The sequence below is a fragment of the Monodelphis domestica genome, chromosome 6 (assembly GCF_027887165.1).
Source record: "Monodelphis domestica isolate mMonDom1 chromosome 6, mMonDom1.pri, whole genome shotgun sequence".
In the NCBI taxonomy this organism is placed as follows: domain Eukaryota; kingdom Metazoa; phylum Chordata; class Mammalia; order Didelphimorphia; family Didelphidae; genus Monodelphis; species Monodelphis domestica.
In genome coordinates this window covers 14962387-14987227 of record NC_077232.1, presented here as the reverse complement: position 1 = coordinate 14987227, position 24841 = coordinate 14962387, and the positions used below count along the sequence as shown (strand labels likewise).

At 35.5% G+C, this 24841-nt stretch overlaps 1 protein-coding gene across 2 annotated transcripts in view; it reads right to left on the bottom strand.

Annotated features, from left to right (window-relative positions):
* Positions 1-637: 637 nt before the first annotated feature.
* Positions 638-24841, bottom strand: part of VN2R623 (vomeronasal 2 receptor 623) — a 37417-nt gene continuing 13213 nt past the window's right edge. For both annotated transcript variants that reach the window (XM_016422765.2, NM_001099574.1), the window contains 3 exon segments: positions 6946-7164; positions 5478-5601; positions 638-1542 (listed from right to left, as the gene is read on the bottom strand). In XM_016422765.2, coding sequence (XP_016278251.2) covers positions 638-1542; positions 5478-5601; positions 6946-7164 — 1248 coding nt within the window.

Genomic DNA, 24841 nt, shown 5'->3' with positions numbered 1-24841 from the left:
TTAAAGATTATTAGAAATCAAGAGTAAAGAAATACAAAAATAGAAAAAAAAACCTAGGACTGGTAATCCCATTCAATTTCTCTTACTATATCTTGAGAGACATGTGTGTTTAGAAGCAGAAGCAGAGAGAACCAAGTAGGCATTGCAGTCAGTTTAAATACAAATGCTGATCTCGCGCTCAGGTAAGGACTCAGGTGAGATTATAGGGCATTCTAGGAAGTGCCAGGGATTTCTGGGGATTGAAGTCTAGGGTTCAAATCTCCATTTGTACAGATAGAAATGTGAAAAATATTAAACCAAGAATTAGAAATCGGGCACACACACACACTCACACACGTATACACACATATACAGACATATGTAATTTATTTTTAGGATATTCTTTTCATATTCATCAACATATTAAGGTTCTGCTCTTTAGAGGCCATATTATATACTCAATAATTTAATTCTAACTCTCTTCAGAAATCAAGCAATATGACTTTCTTCAATAAAATTTTTGAATTAGTACAAATGAAAGACATGATGATAACAGAAAATAAATGGTATAAAAGCCAGAGTATTTTAAATCATTCATTAAGAAGGGAGTGCTATATCTTTAAGATTTGAGAGGAAGAGCTTCAGAACACCTTACTCCTCAAGGACTAGCTTTGTTTTTTAATATCTGCAGGGTATTTCTGTCCGCCCTCAGAAGGATCACATAGCATTTGGGAGCAAAGATACAGATGAGAATCCCAGCACTGGAGACCACAATGGAAAAGATCTCCATGGCCACCATGGCCTTCCCTTTGGTGCTCTGATATGCGGGCAAGAAGGCAATCCAGACACTGCAAAACACCATCATGCTGAATGTCAGGTACTTGGCTTCATTGAAAGTGTCTGGCAGATTCCTTGCCAGGAAAGCCAAAGTAAAGCTGACCAAGGCCAGGAAGCCCATGTAACCAAGGACACAATAGAAGGTCACAAGGGAGCCCTCATTGCACTGAATAACAATGAAGGAAGCCTCAGAGTGTGTATCCATCTCAAAGAATGGAGGATCTGTCCCCAGCCAGATGCTGCAGAGGCACATCTGTATAAGTGTACAAATGAAAATGAGGGCATGAGATACTGCTGGTCTCAGCCACCTCCTGAGCTGGCTCCCTGGCTTAGTGGCTCTAAAGGCCAGAACCACAGTGATGGTTTTGGCCAAGATGGAAGCAATGGCCACCGTGAACACAATGGCAAATGTGGTTTGTCTTAAGATGCAGGTGACTGGTGTAGGACGACCAAGGAAGAGTAAGGAAGAAAGGAAGCAAAGGGTGAGAGAGATGAGCAGAACGTAGCTGAGACTGCGATTATTGGCTTTTACTATGGGGGTGTCTCTGTGCATAACAAACACTCCAAGGACAAAGGTGGTGAGAATGGACAAGCAGAAAGCTAAAGAGGCCAGAATCATTCCCAGAGTCTCTTCATAAGCCAGATAAGTTACTGTCTTTGGAAGGCATCTATCTTTCTCCTTGCTTGGGTAGTGATCTTCAGGGCATTGCATGCACTGTTCTGCATCTGAAATACAATAAAAATTAATCTCACTCTCTTTTATATGCAGTATATTTTTCTTTCTCCAGTAAGTTCAATATTAGACATTTCACATGAAGCTCAACTTTTTTTGGGACTCCTCTTCAGTCAGAAGAATAAGAGTTCTGGAGAGTCAATAAAATTTAAAAATACATATTTTAGTTTCTCTTTATCTCTACTTGTGGAAAAAAAACACTTGTTAATTATTCATTCTGTCACATATTTCTTAAATGAAAACTAAACTATGACCCATTCCAAAATTTAACTCTCCACAGAAAGACTTTAAGGCCTAAGTGATGACTATATATATATATATATATATATATATATATATATATATATATATATTTATATATATATATATATATAGTGTGTATATTTTTATTTTTGTAACGAGTATTCTCACAATACTAATGAAATAGAGAATGATTTATTCTGTAATCATTGTCTATTACAACAATTCGTTAAAGAAAATGCACAATTGCAAGTCCTCTGGGTTCTGTGAATCTTAAAATTTCTCAGACTTGTGAATGTTAAAAATTCTCAGACTCTGCCTTAGAACATTTTGTTAAGACCATTCCCCATTTTACACAGTGAAGGGATTTTGGTCAGGAATGTGAAAACTCTAACCTTATTCCACCCATACTTAAGCATACTTTAGGGGAAGATAAAGTTGTAAACTACTTACTGCACAATGAAAAATTACTTAACTCATATGTACAGTGTGGCAAAAGCCTTAAGCTAATTCTATTTTTAAATCTAATACAAAATGTTGCTAAGTACTTATAAAGGTCAGGCAACTTGCAAACTTGCAAGGGGCAAAGAGGTGTGAACTTACTCAGAAGTTTTAGTCTACCCAGAGAAGTTGAGAACTAAAGAAGGTGTGAATTAAGAATGGTCAGTTCTGTGAAAAAGACTACTGTGATTGGTAGATGTGAAAACTTAAGGGAGGTGACATAGGAGAAAATTCTCTTTAAAGGAGAATCAGAAGGCCTCTGAGAGGGGAATTCAGCCTTGGAAGCTGAAGTGGAGCTCAGGAACTGAACTGGTGGGTCTGCTCTGAACACTAGATTCTTGCTTGGGACAAATCTTTTGGTGAGAGAATTAAATAATGACTGATTTCTCTCTTAAGGCTTTAAGCCTAGGCTGACCTAGGCTGGCATAAAATGGCCTAACCCCTCTCTCATTATTGCCTCTTACTTTCTCTCTCCCTTTCATTAATTCTTTAATTTGTATAATTAAAATATCCATAAAACCTATCAGACTTGGGTATATTTCATATTTGGGAATTTTCCCATGGTGACCACTATATTTTTTATTTCAAACCATATTTCTGCAGTCACAGTTTATGTCAACCACTCTTTTAACTGTTACAGTTCTTTAGGTCCAGGATTCTGTTGATGATAATCAAACATGTCCTATTGAAAGTTGGTAAAGATAGTTTTCAAAACTATTTTGGTTTCTTAAATTAGAAACTATCATGCATCTATAGCAATGGCTCCATACTTTCTTCAGGTTATTAAGTCTCAATTTCAAATCTTTCTTCTTCATGATTTCCACTCATCAGGATTATGCTTTTATTGCATACATTAGCATTATTTCATCATCAGGGACTATTTCCCTCACCAAGTGTGTTTCTTATAAATGTACATATGTGTCTAATTCTTTGCTATATTTTACCTGAACTATTAATAAAGTATATAATTATTGACTAGAGTTTTTATTTATGCTCATGAGATTTGGGGAGAGAGTGAAATTTAGAGATATACAAGAGAAATATTATAGGAAAAGGAATTTGATTAAATAGAATTTATTCAAACACTGGTGGATTAGAAATCATTCATTATTCAGTTAGAGGGTGGATGTCAATTTAGTCATAATCTAGAAATATTGTATACAAACCATTTCTTACCACTGAGCCTTGGGCAAAAATTAAAAAAAAGTAAAAAAATCAATAATAGGTAGAAGGAAGACCAGTCACCCTTTGTGATTTATACATGGCATTTTTATACTCAGTTTTTCCATTTCATTTGAATATTAGCACTATGAAATTAATAATCTTTTAATCCTTTTTCTATGAAGAAATGGAGACAGTCATGAATTCTTAGTATATTAGACCCTCATTATTTTATTCAATCTTAGCAAAGAAGGAAAAAAAAATATAAGAGAAACAAACATCATAAAAGATGGTTCTAAGTCTTATATACACTATTCTGCCTATGCATTGCAAATGGCAAAGTTAGGGGAGAGGGAAATAAACTGGTGTGCACCAAGTAGTATATTCATTAGTGTGACCACAAAAATATGGATTTCAAGACTGTGAATTGTCAAACTGTAAAGATAATTTTTAGTGTCTTGATTTAAATAAAAAATAAGTGGTCACCATAGGAAAATTCCCAAATATGAAATACCCAAGTCAGCTGCGTTTTTATGGAGATTTTAACTAATACGAATGAATTAAGGGAAGGGAAAGAGACAGAGTAAGAAGAAATAGTAGGAAAATGCTAGGGCCTAGGCCAAATGGTCTAGACCTTTCTCTTTAAGAGAGAAACTACGTCAGTCTTTAATCATTCACCACAAGATTTTTTCCCAAGCAAAACTCTAGTGTTCAGAAAGACCCTCCAATTCAGCTTCAAAAATCAATCTAAGTTCAGAGGGCCAGCTACTTCAAACTAGACTGAGCTCCAACTAGCCCAAACTCTTCCTAAGTAAAGAGAGCCAGCTCCTTTTAAAGAGAAATTTCTCTTATGTCACCTCCCCTAAATTTTCATATCTACCAATCACAGTAGACACTTTCCACAGGACTGACCATTTTTAATTCACATCTTCTTTTGTTATCACCTTCTCTGAGTAGACTAAAACTTCACATCTCTTTTGTTAAACTTGCCTTTTCTAAATTGCTTGAACTTTAGTGATTAATTTAACTTTTATAGATACTTAGTACCCTTTTGTAATAGATCTAAAAATAGACCTAGCTTAAGGTTTTGGCCTCACTATGAGTTAGGAACTTTTTCATTGTTCAGTAAGGAGATTTACAACTATTTCTTCCCCTACAGTATGCCTAAGTATGGGTGGAATAATGTTAAAATTCCCAAATACATTCCTGACTAAGTACCTCCATTGTTTAAAATGGGGAATAACTTAACCAAATCTTCTAAGGTACAGTCTGAGCAGTTTTAAGATTCCCATTAGTTTCAAATGATCAATAATTCTTTCATCTCTCTCTAGTTTAAGTGCAAAATACTCATCAGAGAATAAGGAAATTTTTTATTCCTGTTATTTGTACTTCATTTTAAATATATCATACTATACATTAATACCCTATTTGTAATTTATCTTGTGCTTTTGAAATATAAGAAATCTTTATTTCAGAATTACAGTTAAATATGTTTTAAACAGGGGATGCTATTAGATTATAGATTGACTTTTTTAACAATAAGATAATATCAACAGTAATTGAACACAATTGAATATTTAATGGAATATTTTAAAGAAAATATGAAGTTCACTATAATAAACACAATTTTAATTTGAACATAATTTTGCTATAATTTACAAAACATTTTTAAATGAATAAAATATTTTAAAGGTATAATGTCAATACACAAATATAAATCTGCTGCAATGTATTCTCTATATTCTGAAAGGTCAAAATGAAATTAGTTTTACTCGATAAGTAAAAAATGAATGGAAAATAATTGCGTGGAAAATATGGGAATATAACTTTCAAGGTCTAAGTTATGGTAAGTGGAATTTTGCTAATTGAAGTACATATTCATTGGACACTATATAACATAGAAATATTCCATATTACTCTGGTAAGAGAAAAATTTCCCAGGTTAAGCCATGGAACTAAAATTAAATAAAAAGATAGAAATCCAGTGTTTATAATTTGGCAGAACTCATTCTCTTTAGGCACCCACCTGTTTTATTAGAAATCTTCCCATCAGGGCACAAGGTACAGTCAAAGCAGCAGATGGGCTGGCCTTCAAGAGATTGTTTCCTGAAGCCGGGGTCGCAGGCCACACTGCATATAGAAGTAGGAATCTGAGTTTCCATAAAAGGAAGAGAAAAAAATATCAGTGCAAGATGAGGAAATGATAATTTAAGACTTCTTCTATAGCAAACATTTAGAACAACATATTTGAAGTTTGGAAATACAAGGATGATATATTTCTGATTGGAGATTTTCTCCCAATTATCCCTCTTCTACTCCATCTCATCTGCTCCTAAAGCCATGAATATGGAGAGAATCGACACAAAACGCACTATAGCTGCTCCAATTTTTAAAACACAAATGTGTTGATAGCATATTTTCCACCAAATATGTGACAGCACATCTCTACAGTGAACTTCATTTTGTACAAGGAATGTTGAAGTAACATATTGCTCACAGGAGAGGAAATATTTCTTTATATTTTTGTTCACTAAAAAAGTCTTGTTCTTCTCATTTGAGTAAGGTATCCTGTTTTTTTCAGAGTCATAACTTTAGACAGTTTATAATAAAATTTTAATTAAAAAAATTAAAACCAATAATTAATTAATATTTGTTTGATTGAATCTGGTTGATTAATAAGAATCAAGATATTTGAGTGGTTGATCTTGTTTCCTAGTCTGGCATCTGGACGTACCTCTGATGATTCAGAGAAGGTGGGATTTATGACTTCCCATAGACAAATAGAATTGAATTTTTATAGAAGTTCAATATCAGAAGAGGAAATACCCACAACATTCGATTTGTCGTTTGGTCATTTAGCATTTGTGCCACTTTTCACTAACTTAGTTGGGATTTTCTTGCCAAGGATGCCAGAGCGGTTAACCATTTCCTACTGCAACAGATTATGCAAAAAATAAAAACTGAAGGAAAAAGGATTCAGTGACTGACCCAGACTCATAGAGCTAATAAGTATTTGAAGGCAGATTTGAACTGGAGAAAAGGAGTCTACCAGACTCCTGAAACTCTTCCCATTATACAAGTATATTTTAATTAAGAGCCTCTAAAAGCAGTCATGGGAATTTTTGGGAAAACAAACTCATGATCAAATGTTTATATCAGCTATACTTTGGTGGGTAAAAATTTTCCACTCTCCCTCCTTCTGTTGTGATTCAAACTTGCCCCCTTGATCTGAGGTATTTCAAGATTTTCGTCATAAGATTTTTTCAGATCATTACATAACTTAATCAGAAAGACTTTTAAAGGAATATTGAGAAAAAGAAATAAGAGGAATCAAGCTTCTGTCTTACTGAGAGCAAGAGAGGAAAGTAGTTGTTTCTGTCCTGTCCTTGTCATTCACAATGTCTTCAGGGAAGTTTTAATGTCTAATGAAAAGACAACAGTGTCCAGGCTTCTAATAGCCTCATCTATGTAGCTCTTATTCACCTGACTCTTACCTGGGGGAAATCTTCTGGCCAATCTATGTCCTCTTCATTAATTCTTAACACTTTTTCCTGAGGAATCACTTCTCCAACTTTCACCTCTATCCAAATCTTATCACGGAATGATCTAAAATTCAGGATATCATATGTCTCAGCAGTCATGGAGGGTCCATCCCCACATAAGTCATCTTTGATGCCACTGACAGGATTAACACACTTCAGGAAGTGGAGGAGCTGAAGGCAAGGGCAGAATTTTGTTACACCTTAGGGAAAGAAGGGTTCATTCAGTTTTCTAAGTCTTGATAATCAACACAAAATTGGGTATTTGTTTGAAGCTTACAAAAGACATCATTCTTTTCTTTTTTTAATAAATTTTTCTTATTGGGTTTTACCTAGCACTCCATACTCTATTTCTCTTTTTTCCGAGCAAGTCATAGGTGACATGAGTGATATTCTAGATAATGAACAGACCTCAGATGTAATTTTAACTACCCTCAAAAAAAAATCATGAATTTCTTTCAAATACCTCTGATATCTTCTATTCCAAGATCTTTTGAAAAAATCTGTATTCACAAACAATATATGGATTTCAACAAGAAGTCTTTTTCCTTAGGAAAAAAGTCTATACAAGATCTATAGAATATTTGATTAGCTAAATTTAGGATTATAGAACTCTTTCAATCCATATTGCTGAAATTTAAGGTAAAGAAGAAAAGGAGAATACAAATACTTAAAAGAGTAAATAATTCCAAAAAAATCATTGAAATAAAATAAAGGGAAATAATTCCAGTAAAAGAGAAAAGGAAAGATGTTGTTCCATTTTGATAGATTATAAGAAAATGAAATAATAACAAAATTGAAGAATATTTGAGAGAGAACCATTTTAAAAATACCAAAATAATTATTTTGTTGGAAGTGAGAGGACAAATAGAGAAATTAATTTATATAAAAAGGCACCCAAGAAAGAACTTTTGCAGTGGAAATAAAAGAAAAAAGAGCAAGCAATGGTTGAACCCCAGAGAAGAATTAGGGAAGGGGAAAAAAAGTAAAAGACAATGCAAATGAACAGAAAACAGAATTTTAAGTAAAAGACTGGACACAAAAAGAATACAAAGGGAAATATATATATATATATATATATATATATATAATGGAGAGAAATAGACAGAAGTGTAATCATGAATAAGTGTGTAAATGAGATAGATTCACTCATAAATAGCATCAAAGCACAATGCATAAGAAATCAAAATCATACAATATATTGTGTGCCATAAAAATACAAGGAACAAAAAGTTCTCATAATTAAAATGAGGGCTTTAGCAGAATGTATAGAATTTTGGTGAGTTCAAAAATCATAAAGTACAAATCAAGATCTCTGATAAAATAAAAGTGAAAAGAGGGAGACAGAGTCAAGATTGCGGCCTAGAAGGAGCAGAATTTCAGTCCTCTGAAAACCCTTCCTTACCGATCACAAACTGAATGCTCCCAGGGGACTGAAAACCAAACTTAACAACAAGAGAGAGTCAAGGAACCCTCCTGCTGGACCTAATTCAAAAGATATGCCCCCTGAAAATCTGGAATCTGAGAGCACTTGGATCTAAGGGGAAGACAGAAGCAAGATCCCAGAACCCACCCCCCCTCCCACACAGAGTGCTGAGATTCTAGCAGCAGTGGGAAATTCTGTGCGGGCAAAGGTGCTGTTCTGAAGGACAAAGCTTGAGAGCAGGGCTGGCCAAATTCAGTGCTTCCAACACAGATGGCAGGGAAGAAGCTAGAGAGGGAGCATAAATCTGGCAGCCTGGTCAGAGCTTTGGAGATCCTCCATATTTGCTCCAGCCTTCCAGGAAGTTTAGGACTCAGAGCAAAGGCAGCTCAACTAAGCTGAACTTAATCCCATCAAAAGTCTGCAGAACTCAGGGAAGCCCAGGCTACCCACCCATCCTCATTGACTGCTGGATTTTAAGCCAATCAAAAGTCTCCAAAGGACAGGGATGCTCAAACCCCCAACAATCCTCCCCCAGAGTCTACACCAAGAGATCTTCTGTTAAAGCTCCAAGTGGGGAGACTGATATAAGCCCCCAAAAAACAAAAAAAAATGAGAGAAACAAGAGCACAGACAAATACGGGGAGTAAAGAGGAGGTGAATTTGTGCAAACAATAGAAAAAGAAGAAAGAAACTACAATCGACAGCTTCTACTCAGCAAATGGAACAGAGGGGGAGAGATTAGCAAACAATAAATCAGAAATCCCTGTGAATTGGATACAGGCTGTGGAAGAACTTAAAACACAACTAAGAGAGGCTGAAGACAATTGGGAAAAGAACTTAAAAATTAAGATAAGTCATCTGGAAATACAAGTACTTTAACTAAAACGAGAAAATAATGTTGTGAAAGCCAAAATCAACCAGCTGGAAAATGAGGAAAAGGAGATGAAAGATGAGGTAAAAGAGATGAAAGATGAGGTAAAAAGGATGAAAGAAGATCTCAAAGAAAATCTGACCAGAATGAAAAGGATGACCAAAAAGCCAGAGATGAAATCCAATCATTAAGAACCAGAATACAACAACTGGAATTAAGTGACTTCACAAGGCAGCAGGACACTATAAAACAAAACAAAAAGAATGAAAAAATTGAGGAAAATGTGAAGCATCTCATTCACAAAACAGACGATTTAGAAAATCGTTCAAGAAGAGACAATTTAAGAATCATTGGACTACCAGAAGACCATGACAAAAGAAAAAGCCTGGACATAATACTAGAGGAAATTATTCAGGAAAACTGTCCCGATATCCTAGAACAAGAGGGTGAAGTGGAGATTGAAAGAATGCACAGATCACCCCCTGTATTTAATCCCCAACTGACAACACCCAGGAATGTTATAGCCAAATTCAAAAACTATAAAAGCAAAGAAAAGATATTACAAGCTGCCAAGAAGAAGCCATTCAGATACCATGGAAACATGGTGAGGTTAACACAGGATCTGACTGCATCCACACTGAAGGACCAAAAGGCATGGAATACGATATTCGGGAAACCAAGGGAACTAGGTCTACAACCAAGAATAAAATACCCATCAAAGCTGACTATATTCTAACAGGACAAAGTATGGTCATTCAACACAACAGAAGAATTCCAAGCATTCATAATAAAAGACCAGACCTGAACAGAAAATTTGATGTCCAAGCACAGAACTCAAGAGAATCATCAAAAGGTAATTAAAAAAGAGGGGGAAAAACCAAAACAAAACAACAACAAAAAATTTTTAAGAGACTCAATAAGTTAAAATGATGTGTATCCCTATTAGAAAAGATGTCATTGGTAAGTCTTAAAAACTGTTGCTATCTCTTGGGCAGCTAGAAGAATTACACTTAGAGGGAACAATGACAAACTGTATAGGATAAAAGGACAAGACATAAATAGGTATATAGATATATTCATGTATAAATACATATACATGTGTATATATATATATATATATATATATATATATATATATATATATATATATATATATATATATATATATATATAGTAGTAGTCTCTCAGTGACCGAGAATGACATTGTTCTTGTGCATTTTCATCTATGGTGTACCCTCATATGGCTTTGGATATATATATATATATATATATATATATGTGTGTGTGTGTGTGTGTGTGTGTATGTATGTATATATGTATGTATGTATGTATGACCACAGCTAAAAAAAAGAGGTTAATACTAAAAGAAATGGGAAAAGGAACAAATGGGGTTAAATTTATATGTCACAAAGAAGCTCATGGCGTGAGGGGGGAGAACATCGATACACTGGAAGGGTAAAGAGGTTGGAGATAGGAAATACTCAACTCTTACATACTTTGAAACTGACCCAAAGAGGGAAGAACAATCCAGTCCATTGGGGAAGAGAATAGATTAGCACCCTATAGGGGAGTAGAAGGGTGAAAAATGGACTGGTGGGGAGGGAAGCAGTACAAAAGAGGGAGAGGGTGGGCGGATATTAAAAAGACTACAGGGGAAAATAAGGGAGGGAATAAGAAGAGAGGAGGGGTAGAAAGTGAAGGAAAAAAAGGGGGAAACTAGGGGGACTGACTATAAATAAACATTGGTGTAGAAGGAAACAGTGAAAGAAGAAAAGGCAGGACCAGGAGTAGAAATCAAAATGCTGGGAAATACACAGACAGTAATCATAACTCTGAATGTGAATGTAATGAACTGACCCATAAAATTCAAGCAAATAGCAGAGGGGATTAGAATCCCAAACCCTACCTTATGTTGTCTGCAAGAAACACACATGAGGAAGGTAGATACACATAGGGTGAAAGTAAAAGGATGGAGCCCAATCTATTGGGCATCAACTGATAAAAAGAAGGCAGGAGTAGCAATCATGATATCAGACAAAGCCAAAGTAAAAATAAATCTAGTTAAAAGAGATAGGGAAGGTAATTACATACTGATAAATATGTATGCACCAAATGACAGAGCATCCAAATTTCTAAAGGAGAAACTAGAGGAGCTCAAGGATGAAATAGATAGAAAAATGATACTAGTGGGAGATCTGAACCTTCCCCTATCAGAACAAGATAAATCAAATAAAAAAATAAATAAGAAAGAGGTGAGAGAAGCAAATGAAATCTTAGAAAAATTAGAGTTAGTAGACATATGGAGAAAAATAAATAGGGACAAAAAGGAATACACCTTCTTTTCAGCAGCACATGCTACATTCACAAAAATTAACCATGTATTAGGGCATAAAATCATTGCAAACAAGTGCAAAAGGGCAGAAATAATAAATGCAACCTTCTCAGACCACAATGCAATAAAAATAATAATTAGAAAGGGTACATGGAGAGATAAATCAAAAATTAATTGGAAATTAAACAATATGATTCTACAAAACTGGCTACTTAAATAACAAGTCATAGAAACAATTAATAACTTAATTGAAGAAAATGATATTGGTGGGACATCCTTTCAAAACCTATGGGATGCAGCCCAAGTAGTACTCAGGGGGAAATTTATATCCTTCAAATCATATATGAACAAATTAAGAAGGGAAGAGGTCAATGAATTGGGCATGCAAATTAAAAAAAAAAACAACTAGAAAGTGAACAAATTAAAAATCCTCAGATGAAGACTAAATTAGAAATCCTACAAATAAAAGGAGAAATTAATAAAATTGAAAGTCAAAGGACTATTGATTTAATAAATAAAACTAGAAGCTGGTACTTTGAAAAAACAAATAAAATAGACAAAGTACTAGTCTAATTAAAAAAAAGAAAGGAAAAAACCAAATTGGCAGTATCCAGATGAAAAGGGAGACCTCGCCTCTAATGAAGAGGAAATCAAGGCAATCATTAAAAACTACTATGCCCAATAATATGGAAACAAATATGGCAATCTAAGTGATATGGATGGATACTTATAACAATATAAATTGCCTAGACTAAAAGAAGAAGATATAAATTATCTAAACAACACCATATCAGAAAAAGAAATTGAACAAACCATCAAAGAACTCCCTAAGAAAAAATCCCCAGGTCCAAAAGGATTCACAAATGAATTCTATCAAACATTCAATGACCAGATAACCCCAATATTATACAAACTATTTGACAGAATAAGCCAAGAAGGGGTTCTTCCAAATTCTTTTTACAACACAAACATGGTACTGATCCCCAAGCCAGGCAGGTTAAAAACAGAAAGAAAACTGTAGGCCAATCTCCCTAATGAATACAGATGCAAAAATCTTGAATTGGATGCTAGCAAAAAGATTCCAACAAGTCATTACAAGGGTTATTCACTATGATCAGGTAGGATTCATACCAGGAATGCAAGGACGGTTCAATATTAGCTGCACTCTTTGTGGTGGCCAAAAATTGGAAAATGATGGGATGCTCTTAAATTGGGGAAAGGCTGAACAAATTGTGGTATATGTTGGTGATCGAATAATCCCTCATAATAGTTGTCTCTCGGTAACCGAGGATGACTATTGTCTTTGTGAGTTTTTGTGCACAAAGACACTTGTGCATGAGGATTTAAGTGGAAAAGTCAATGCACAGAGACAGTCCCACTCTCTCGGCGTTGGAAGCCTGGATCCATTGGCACGAAAAGTTGTTACATCTGGAGACTTCCTCAGCTGCATTGGATGGCCATGTTGTCCTTTGTGCTCCAACACACCCTAAGCACTCCACAGTGCTTTGCTGCGTCGCCATCTCAGCCATTGAACCTTCTTATTGGTTTCTTCCACCTGTTCAGCTGAAGCAGTCTTCACATGCTGGGTGAGCAAAGTGGTGATAGACTACTATTGTACTAAAAGGAATAATAAAGTAGAGGAATTCCATGGAAACTGGAACAACCTCCAGGAAGTGATGCAGAGTGAGGGGAACAGAACCAGGACAACATTGTACACAGAGACTGATATACTGTGGTACAATCAAACGTAATGGACTTCTCCATTAATGGCTTTAAAATGTCCCTGAACAATCTGCAGGGATCTATGAGAAAAAAAAAAAAACTGTCCTCAAGCAGAGGACAAACTGAGGGAGTAAAAACATAGAGGAAAAGCAGCTGCTTGACTACAGAGGTTGAGGGGACATGATCAAGGAGAGATGCTAAATGAGCACCCTAATGCAAATAACAACAACAAGGAAATGGGTTCAGAGCAAGGACACATGTGAAACCCAGAGGAATCGTGCGTTGGCTAGGGGAGGGGTACTGGGGGGAAGGGGAGAGGAAAAGAAAATGATATCTGTTTCTAATGAATAATGTATGAAAATGATAAATAAAATGTTTTAAAAACTGAAAAAAAAAGCTAAAATAGACCTAATTAAAATAGATAATTAGGGAAATTACATCATGCAAAAGGGAAACAAATAATATAAAAAAATTTTAACAGCATGATCTTCTGGTAAAGATTTCATTAATGAAATATATATTTAGTCTACAACTGAGATAAAATTATAAAATTTAAAATATTCTCTACTTGATAAATGGTCAGAAAATTCAAAAAGCCATTTTTAAGAATAAAAAAGCTAAATACAATTATTTGGAAAAAATGCTCTATCTCAGTATAAATTTAAAAAGTAGATCGTGAATCAACTGGGGTATGCCAACTTAATTTTATTGAAACAAACATTCTGAAGATTATAAGGGAAATAATTTGGCAACTAGTAGTGGAGCAGTGAACATCTCCCTTTACACTGCAGAACAATTTGGATTTATGCCCAAAGTTATATAAATTACTAATACTTATTCACTCAGCTATAAGAATACTAGATCTATGGGTAAACAATATAAAAAAAAATGAAACAAAGGATCTATGTTTTAAAAAATGTATATAGCTACTCATTTCCAGGTGACAAAGAATTACCCATTGAGGGAATGTCCATCAATTGGAAAAAATAACTGAATAAATTATGGCAAATAATTGTGATGGGGTTCTATTGTATTAAGGGAAATACCAATGGGGTTGGTTTACAGAAACATGGAAAAGCTTTTATGAACTGTTGTAAAGTGAAACAAGAAGGACCAGGATATTGTACACAGTAATAACACTGTAGCTATGACAATCAATTGTGAAAGAGTTAACTTCTTTGATCAATCACATGATCCAAGACAATTCCAAAGAATTCATCATGAAAACATACTAGACACTACTAGAGAGATTAATGATGAACTCCTAACGTAAAATGAATTTTAGTTCCTCACTCTCTTTCTTTTTCCTGCTTTTTCTTCAGAGACAAGGCTAATACAGACAAGTTTTGTATGATATCACATGTATATTTTATCATTTGTCTCGCCTCTCAGTGAATGGAAGTAGGGGTGGAGGTGGAGTGTTCAGAAGTCAAAATATAAAATGAAAAGAATGTTGCAATTAAATAAACAATATTTTTAAGTATGGAAATGTTATGGGAAAAAATCCCAGGAGATATTAATGGTATACTTAAAAACAATCAACTCTCTCACTCCATAATCTCTTCTCTTGATACATTTCTAAATTTAAACTGCTATATTTTTATTATTTTGAATGACAACAATAAATCAAGAGTACAAATAAGAGCAAAAAGATAATGTATTCTAGAAGTTTTCAAGCATTCAAGTACAAGTGTTCTTGCCTAGAATTAGTAGAAGTAATAGTGATCACAGTAGTAGCATTAATAGAGTAGTAGTAGTAATAATATCATAGCTGTAGTCTTAGTCAAGGTAGAAGTATTCATTATAGTAGATGTGGTCATCATTGTCATCATCATCATAGTGTGGGTGTAGTATTTTTATTTTGCTGTTTTATAATTACACATTATACTATATATTTTACATTATTTTTTATTTTTCAGAATCACATTTTATATTAAGTAATCACTATATATGTATGTTGATAAAAAATTATTATATTTTATTTAAACTAACGTTTATGTACTGCCTACTAAATGCCAGACATCATGTAATACCATGACTTAGAAATAATTTTATTATCATGACTTCCTAGAAAGTAAGGTGCTATTTTCTCCCTGTTTTGTAATTGAGGACTTTGAAAAAAAAAAAGAGATTAAGTGACTTGTCCAGAGTTGTGCAGTTATTACATTTCTGAGGTTTGGTTTTAAATAAGGTCTTTCTAATTCAGTCAGATGTTTGATGTAAAGATTAAAATTAATATCCAGTATTCCAAGTATTATATTTAATAATATTTATTACATCTTTATCTTGAAGTATAAGGAAGAAAGGCTAGCAAAAATCATGAGCCGTTCCTCCTTCCTCCACCATTGATTCCAAGAGACTACGTGGGTGGAAACAGGAACTCAAAGCTCCCCCCACATAAGGAGAGAAACAAACAGGAAAAGGAAAAGGGGATTGTGGGAAATGTACTGTCTACTGTTCAAGATTCAAAATCAATACATACTTCCCTGTGATCTTTTGGGAGACCAGCCTCCTCAATTGATATCAAAAATATAACTTATAACCTGAACTAGAGGTATATACAAATATTTCAGTTTTTAAAAGGAAATTACAATTATTTGGGATAAGAGGGAAATAAAAGGGAAAAGGAATAAAACCAATAATAAGTTCATTAACAAAAAGCTATTTAGTGGGCAGTACTCTTTGGTATGAGATTATACATTCAAAAATAAAAGCATTCTACCCCCTCAAAGTTCAAAATCACAGTATCTCAAAGTTCACTCTGGATCTTCTGGTATAGAGTGTGGTATCTGCAGGCATCTTCACAATGCCTTCTAGATTCTGGGAGGTAGTCTTTTATTATAACTTTGTCTCTAATTCAAGTCAAAGTTTACAATAATAACATAGTACCCTCTGAGGAAAAAAAAAATACATCCCCCCTGAGGAGGATATAGGATTCATGTAGGAATTACAATGGATACATGGTCGAGTTATAAGGCATATGAATAAAGTATCAATAAACATCAAGTAATGTATGAAATTAAAATAAAAAAATTACTTCTGAGACAGATAAAAAAAAAACATATAAAAAGAAAACTAGAAAAATAATCCTGGGAAGAAGGGAAAAAAAGAAGAAAATGGAAAAAAATATCACACCTCACAACAGGTTCTTGTAGGGTTCCATTTCCCATAAGTGTGGAACCATAATTAGTCACTAACCCAGTTTAGCAGTCTGGACTACAGTAAGTTGTCACATCATGAGAGAAAATAGAAAAAGAGACTAGATCTCAAGCCAAATGGGAAATAGAATTTCCTGATTCAACACTTTTCTTCATTTTTTGGGGGGATAATGGAGCCAGAGAAATTGATTTTATATTCTTGATATAACGTGTGGTACAAGGAAGTCCTTCAATTTACACATATTAAACAGCCACAAACTCGATTCTCACATATGGTCAAGTCATTGTGCTTTTTGTGCAAAATATCATCAATCCCCATAGGATTGATTTGGTTTCTTTAGCCTTTTTGTACTCATTTGGCACTTTGCAAGTCAAGTTCTTTGTGGTCCATTTGGCCTTGGATTAGACATAGTCATCGAGGTATGGGATGAATAATAGGCTACTAGGCATTGAGCAGGAACCAAAATTTCAGTTAGAACACCTAAAGTTATGCCTTTTGTTATTGGAACTACAAGGTAAATGGTTTATCATAATTTGGTATGCCTATGGCAGGGACACACAGAACAGCTTTTTTTTTTATAAGTGCTACAAGGGGCTTAGTGATTTCTCCATAGCAAGGGATCCACTGCCAACCAAATCCTGTTGCTCCAAGAATAGCTATCAATTGGTTTTTAGTGGTCGGAGGACTTAACTTTTCGATATTTTCAATATGTTTGGGAGACATTAAATGGGACCTAGCAGATAAAACAAAGCCTAAGTATTGTACCTTGGGGAGATACCACTGAACTTTTTCCTTGGAGACCTTGTGGCCTCCCCTATGTAGCTCTAAGTGGGGGTGTTTACTCTCCACTTTCCATGCTTCAGCATTTTATGAGGCCAAGAGTAAATCATCCATATACTGAATTAAAAGACTGTATTTAAATTTTATGGCATCTGTATCAGCAGTTAAGAATTGTGTAAACAAAGCAGGGCTGTCCACAAACCTTTGGGTAAGATGAGTTCAGATCCACTGGAAGCCATTCAAGGTGAATGCAAAGATATATGCCTGGAATTCTCATGTATGGGTATAGAGAAGAAAGTTGAGCAAAAGTCTAATATTTTAAAATATGTAGCTATGGTAGGAACAGAAGAAATAATAGTATTTATGTTGGAAACTACAGGGTGTCTCTTTATAATTTGTTCATAGCTCTCAAATCCTAGAGAAATTTATAGGGATGCTTGCCATCGGGCCCCAGTTTTGACTTTTTAACAGGCAGAATGGGTGTATTGTACTCAGATTCACCATGAATTATGATGCCATGGTCAATTAGATAATTTATTACTGGCTTAATGTTATCAATTGCCTCCTTCAAAAGAGTGTACTGAGGAATGGAAAGAGGTAGGATAGATTTTGTTTAAATTTGGACAGGGACAGCCGATTTATGTAGGCCAACATTAGAAGATGGTGTGTCCCAGAGATACTCAAGTATATCATCTGGGATCTCAAAAACAGGAGTTTCCTTCATTTCATGAGTATGTGAAAGAATTACAGGGAGTAAAGTTAAGGATTCCTCAGGCAGTTCCCGTGTAATAGAGCCATCTGGAGAGCAAGTTATTGTGGCCCTAAGATTGCACAAAGGTTCTCTCCCCAGCCAATTTATAGGAGAGCCAGGCATGAAGAGGAGGCAGTGTTCCATACTAAGGGTTCCTATAGACACTATTCTAAGGGAAATCTTGGGAACATTTAGGGGTGTCCCTGATACCCCCCTGACATTAACTGAGTCAATGGATCTGCAGTAAGAATCAGGTGTACTATTCAATACAGACCGGGAAACTCCAATGTCAATGTCCAAAGGCAATCATAATAGGCATTACCAACCTTTAATGTTACATGGTGCTCATTAGTATGGGGATAGGCAGGATAGGGACAATGTTCAGTAAGACGTCAGGGTCTGGAAAATAAAAGTTTGTAGCCACCTATCCTTGTTCCCCAAACCCCAACTCCCACCCCGGTACACCTTCATAATCTTTCGTTAGTAGCTTGGACTGAGTCCTGAAGGATAGTAGCTCCCTCTGTGGTTCAGGGATGAACTCCTCTCAAAATATACTGCTGAGAGGTCATTTGGTATGAGTTGTCAGGTGACTGATTTATGTCCCTAGGATGATTATCAGTACTAAAATTATGATTCCTGAAATCACTATTATAATTATCATTCCTGTAATTATTTCTATAAGAATTTCTCCGATGGGTATAGTTCATCATCACCCAGAAAAAATCCCTACAGTTCATTATTATGTGACCCTTCTTATGAAGGAATTGGCAGGTAAGGGACTGATATTTAGGTTCTTGGTGAGGGGCTAGTGCCATTAGTTCAGCATCATGCCTTTTGTTTTATTTGCAATTTTTATCCTCCAAAATTTTTATTTATTTTCACAGGGTTTCTATGATATTATTAGCCTCTCTCTGTTTTTCCTTTTGGCCTTTAAAGACATAAGGAGCAGTGTTTCTCAACTCTTCAAAGTCCATTTGAGGCCTTCTTGGCAAGGCATCTTAAAATAATCTTGGACCTTGAAGACCTTGAAGAGTTGTTGACAATATATCTCTTTATTTGCTCAATATCTTTGTCTTTAGAATTATCAAGGACTAGATATTGACCCCCCAGATCAATGACCTTATCCATGAGTTGTGAGGATTTCACATGATCTGATTGTCTAGGCCTTTCTAATTTTAACCATGCTTCCATATATTCAGAACATTCTACCATAGCTGTTATAATGGTATCTCTACAATGATGTAATTGAAACTGGTCCATAGTACTTTTATAATCCCGTGCAGGATCCTGAGCTGGCCAGTGTGTACATTATGCCCCTGGACCATGTTAATATAAGAGATGATTTCATTTTTCTCACATTCCATTAGAAAAGCATTAAGCAAATTCCCAACATCCTTATAGGATGGGTCATATTGATGAAAAATGTCAGTCATCTTCTTGGTCATGACCAAAGTTTCATATTCAAATGAAGATACATTATGTGTCATTTCTCTAATTGCTTGGGGGTGTAAAAGGAATATGATTTCTTAGGATCACCACATCCACATTGCTTTCTATTTTGGGCACTTCCCTTAATGGGAAAGAGGTTTCGTAATAGTCATCTGATGTCTATGATTCCTTAGAAACTGACTGTGGTGATGCTGAGGCAACAGGTTAGGAACAGGTATGGTAGTAGAATGAGATTTCTTTGGAGTTGGGGCCAGTTGTGGGGTGGGAGAAAGGGTAGGAGAGGATAGGGTGCTAGAAGAATATAAGAGGAGGTAAGATCAACCAGCAGTTGCAGAGCATGAGATGTTACAGAGTATTAAAGAGAGGGGTCTGCACCTGATGTATATGAAGGGGTGTCTCATCTCCATTTCAGGAGAGAAAGGATCATCCTTTATTTGTGCTTCAGAAGCAGGCTCCCAAAAATTAGACTTGTCTTGGGTGGGATCAGTATTTTCATTTCATCATTTAAGTGATATTTTTTGATTGAATTTTCCTGTTGACCTGCATTTCGGCATTAATCTCTCATATAGAGGCATCTTTTGTCTTGAGAATGAAGATCAGAAAAATACAATGTGGTAGGAGTACAATGAGGAAGAGGGAATTTGGAATTTTACATGCTTCTAATTGGAATTTTGATCAAAAAAGGAGAAAAAATACTATATATATATATATATATATATATATATATATATATAAAGATATATTGATTTATTATTTAATTATTTTTAGTATATGGGGTGGGGTAGAAAGTGAAGGTACTTAGCTTATTTCATTTTATTTCATGGTGATTTTATTGGATTTTAATTTTTTTTTATAAAGGGAAAAAATAAATGAATTATTTATTAATTGCTGCCATCTAGTGGAAGCAGACAACCACTTTAGCGAAACAGAAAAAGGGGAAAAAATAAAAGAGAAGAGGAAAAAAGGAAGAGTAGAGAGAAGAAAAAAATAAGTACTCAATATTGACCAATAGTAGCCAAGAGGCAGCACAACAACTGGGAGCAGTTAGGGAAGTGGTTAGGGGTGGTTTTCAGGATAAGGGATGTGGTTTGGGACTCCCAGAAACCAAAATGGAAGATATGACTACAAATTTGGTAGCGACTGAGAGATAGAAGTAAGGCAAATTTGGTAATTCTGGGAGGGGTAGGAATTAACTGGGTTGGTTAAAAAGAGGGCTAGAACCCTCCCAGCCAAGGGAAAGAGCTTGATGGAGCCTAGGGGACAATCAGCTGTTCAGTGGTGAAAGGGGCTTCCCTTCCACACTGGCTGGGGAAAGAGAAGCTTATATTCACCAGCTGGAATGGATCAGGGCAGCAGAAGCGGCAAAAGCAGCAGCAGAAGCAGCAAAAGCAGCAGCAACTCCATGGTAGGGGCCAGGCTAGAACTAGCTGTGGCTAAAACAAAAATCCCAACAGCAGCTTTGGGGCTCAGGAAGGGGAAAACAAGCCAGGTGTGACCAGGCTTTAGCAGCTGCAGGATGTAGTAGCAGCATCAGAGGGGCCTGGAGTGCCCTGGCTGAGGTAGTAGTTTGAGGCAGCAGGGGAGGGTGGGCCTGGCTCTTAGCCGGGGTTTGGCCAAGCTGCAGACAGGATTGGTCAATCAGGCTGATGGGGCTGCTTTTCAGGCCATGGGAGGGAGCTGCTTCTCCTCCAAGTCCCCTAAATTAAGGCAGCTGGTCCAGTAAGAGCCTGACGGTCCTTTGGGGTTTGTAAACATACTTGCAGCTTCCATAGGCTCAGAAGGTAGAAGCAGAACTATGGGACTGAGCTGCAGTTGGGCAGCAAGAGAAGATTTGAAAACTCCCAGTAGAAAAGCAGCTTTGGTTGTAAACCAGTAGCAGATTTCAAACTGCTGGGATGCTGGGCTGTAACCAGGCTGCAGACTTTAAACAGCCAGGCTGCCAGCTTTCCTTTTAAGGAAAAAATAAAAACAAGTTCTAAAATCTCTTCATCATCTGCCAGAAAATATAAAAATTAAAATTAATATCCAGTACTTAAGGCATTCTACTTCATAATATTTATTAGATATTGATCTTGAAGTATAAGGAATTAAGGCTGGCAAAAACCAAGAGCTGCTCCTCCCTCCACCATGGATCTGAGAGACTGGTGGGTAGAAACTGGAACTTAGAATTCTCCCCATGTATGGAAACACACAAACAGGAAAAGGAAAAGGGTATTGTGGGAAATGTAGTCTCTAAGGTCCAAGATTCTAAATCAATACACTGGTCACTTAAGGGATGGGAGGTAGTGAAGTCAGTACACAAAGGACAGGAGCTTCATTTTTGTTTCTGGGTCATCTGTTACCTGGCTAAACTTCTTTCTCATGATCTTGTAACAAACATCATCATTAGTCTATATAAGAAAGTCATGTTTTTCTGACTCAAATTTCTCTTAATGACCAATGAATAAAATTCTTTGAACTTCCAGTCAGTTCTGTGGTGACTGATCCCATAGAATTTTAGTTCATAGCAAATATTCTGTCTAATTGTATTTGAAATATGCTCATGCAAAGTCTAGACTTTCTGTACCCAGATATATGAGCTTATTTTATGAATTCTCCCAGGTTAAGATGATTCCATACATCTCCAGGTTCCCAACATGTCCACCAAAGCAACCAGTTACTCTAGCATGTAGGAACAAGACATAGAATACAATTTTCACTAATGGGTTCTCTACCTGTTAAGAAATAAATGAATCATTCATGCAACTGTGTGTATAATTATGCATGTGCAAATACCAAATATTTTGGTCAGCATGAGAAACTGTATATAAGCATCATGGTATTGGTAGTATATACTTGAAAATCTGTTACCCTAAAAAACAACTCTATTTCCCAGGAGTGCATTGACTTCCTCTAATTACATACTTGCTGTAGATATGGGATATTAGGTGGGGACAGGGAAGGTCCCAGCTCTTTACTTCCTGTCCTGAGCTTGGTGGTAAACTGGCTGATCAGTAATGGGCACATAGTCTTTATTTTGTATCTTCTTTATTCCTTGATTTCTAATGACCATTAACAAATCTCTTAAAATATACTATTTCTATTATTAGATATTATAATTAAAATTTTACAGTTAAACAAATGGGACAAGAAAATCTCTTTTTTAAAAAGATATCCTATGTAATTTTTTTAAGTCACGTTTCTCCTGCCAAGGATTTTTGCCCCTCCCACCAACCTCCACAAACTCCAACTCTCTTGAGAGCTGCTGTGATTTGTTTCCCTAATTTTTTGCCCAATTGCTTGCTCACTCTACCTACCTGGCTATTTTTAGCCTGGGGGCTCTTGGTGAAGAAGAGATAAAATGCTACTCTTGCCCATCTGCCTGAGTCCTTCATTACTCCTTTCTCCTTCATTCCTTGTTCCTTGCTGCTGACTCTGGCATTGCTGATAGTGCTTACTCCAGTCCCTGACCCCAATCACTCATCTGGCCCTGAGTCCCAGTTCCCCAGTGGCTCTGCTCATAAAATTCCCCTTCTGAACAGATCCTGACCCCCTACTGCTGTTGCTGATTGTTGCCACCAAGAACCTAGGTGTCCAGACAGATGGTAGAAAAATAGGGTGTTCTTTCCTTAGGCAACAATTAGCCAATGTAAAATTGAGATTTGAACCCTGGACTACAATCCCCACAAGCCTTTGCTCCACTTCCCCAAAATGCTTTGTAATCTCACGAGAATTCTCAGGTGGGCCGAGATTGAGAAGGTACTTAAGCTGATTTAAAGGCTTTTGAGAGGGCTCTTGGACTTCCGTTTTGGGCAGGCATGGCTTTTTTCATAATGTAGGTGAGGTTGTGTCTAGGCCACTCTATGGCCTGGACACGTGTTTCTTATCCTGTATTTTCTTTAATCCTTAATCTTCAAGAAACCTCTAAATATTATAATACTCCTTGCAGAGAGAAACTAATTTCTACCTGCCTCAGTCTCCCCATATTCCTTAAATTTTAATCTTTATACCTCCACATGGCAGGGTACCTAGGGAGGGTGGGGTGATGCGAAGGAAGAGACTCTTCCAAACAGAAAGTTGATTATAAGCATGGTGTATTTTATGAAAGAGCAGTGCATTTCCTATTTCAAAAAGCTTCTATCATTCATGAGTGCAGTGATCCTTTTAATTATCTTAGCTGAGATTCAGGGGAGTAATTTATCTTCCTGCAACTCTTTGCCATTTGGGACTGTCCAGTTTGAGATTCCTAAAACCCATGTTCTCCTAGTACTGATAAAAGGAATCTCAAGGGATAAAAAAAGGAACTTTAAAGTGACTAGAGGTGAAATTTTTAAGGCCTCATCAGACTCCAATGTTTTATAAAATTCTCTGTATTTTATTGTATTTTGCTGAATATTTTGTTTTAAGATTTAATTTTGTTTTAAGTTCATATATTAATGTATTTGATACTATTTTGTTAAACTGAATCATTTTATTCTACTGTGTCTTAATATTAGATATATTCTGTTGCCTTTCCCCTAGGGCTACTGAACAAAATATTGTAAAAGCCCATAAATAGTTTTTCCCCCATTTTTCAATTATTAATTGTCATATAGATATTGGATGGACTAAACCTGGCTAACAACCTTTAGAGAATTTAATAAGCTAAGAATGTAATTGTGATTTTAAGGGGCCTTAAGAAATAATTTTAATTAACTACTGGTTTCTGAATGGATGAACATTTTTATACTTATGTTTTAAAGAATACTGTAATTAAGTTACAGAAACAAAGAAATGTTCCTACCAAAGTGTTTATATGAATGAGGAAGCCAAAAAGAGAGCTCCTGAAAAACCTCATCTAGTTAGTTTACTTCACCCAAAAAATGTAGATTTCTTGGTGATGTTCTAGACTCAAATAAGTGTTACTTTGTTTAAAAATATATTTCCCAAGGTTGAAATATTTCCTACATCTATAAAAATTGTAACAAATATCTATCAGTTTATAGGGTTTTTTTTGTTGTTGTTATACAGCAATTTATATGAAATATGATAGTGGGTTTATTTGCCATTGTAATTAACTGGGCTATTTTGAATTTTATGGATTTTGACACTTCTTTGAATGTGTATTATCTACTGTATTACTGTTTTATTCTGAAAATCATTTGTACTCACACAGTGGTTAAGTTAAAAAGGAAATGCATCTCATATTTTGGGTGAGAAACCTTTGTAGTCTACATTTCCTTACCTGACACAGTGTGTAAATGATTGAAAGGTATATATTTTTGAATTTTAAAACACTTTTATTATTTTTTTCTTGCTTATGCAATACATTATTTCAGTTTAATTTTCTCTACTTTTACTATTTGAAGCACATGTCAACAGTATTGAGAAGATTTTTCTTTA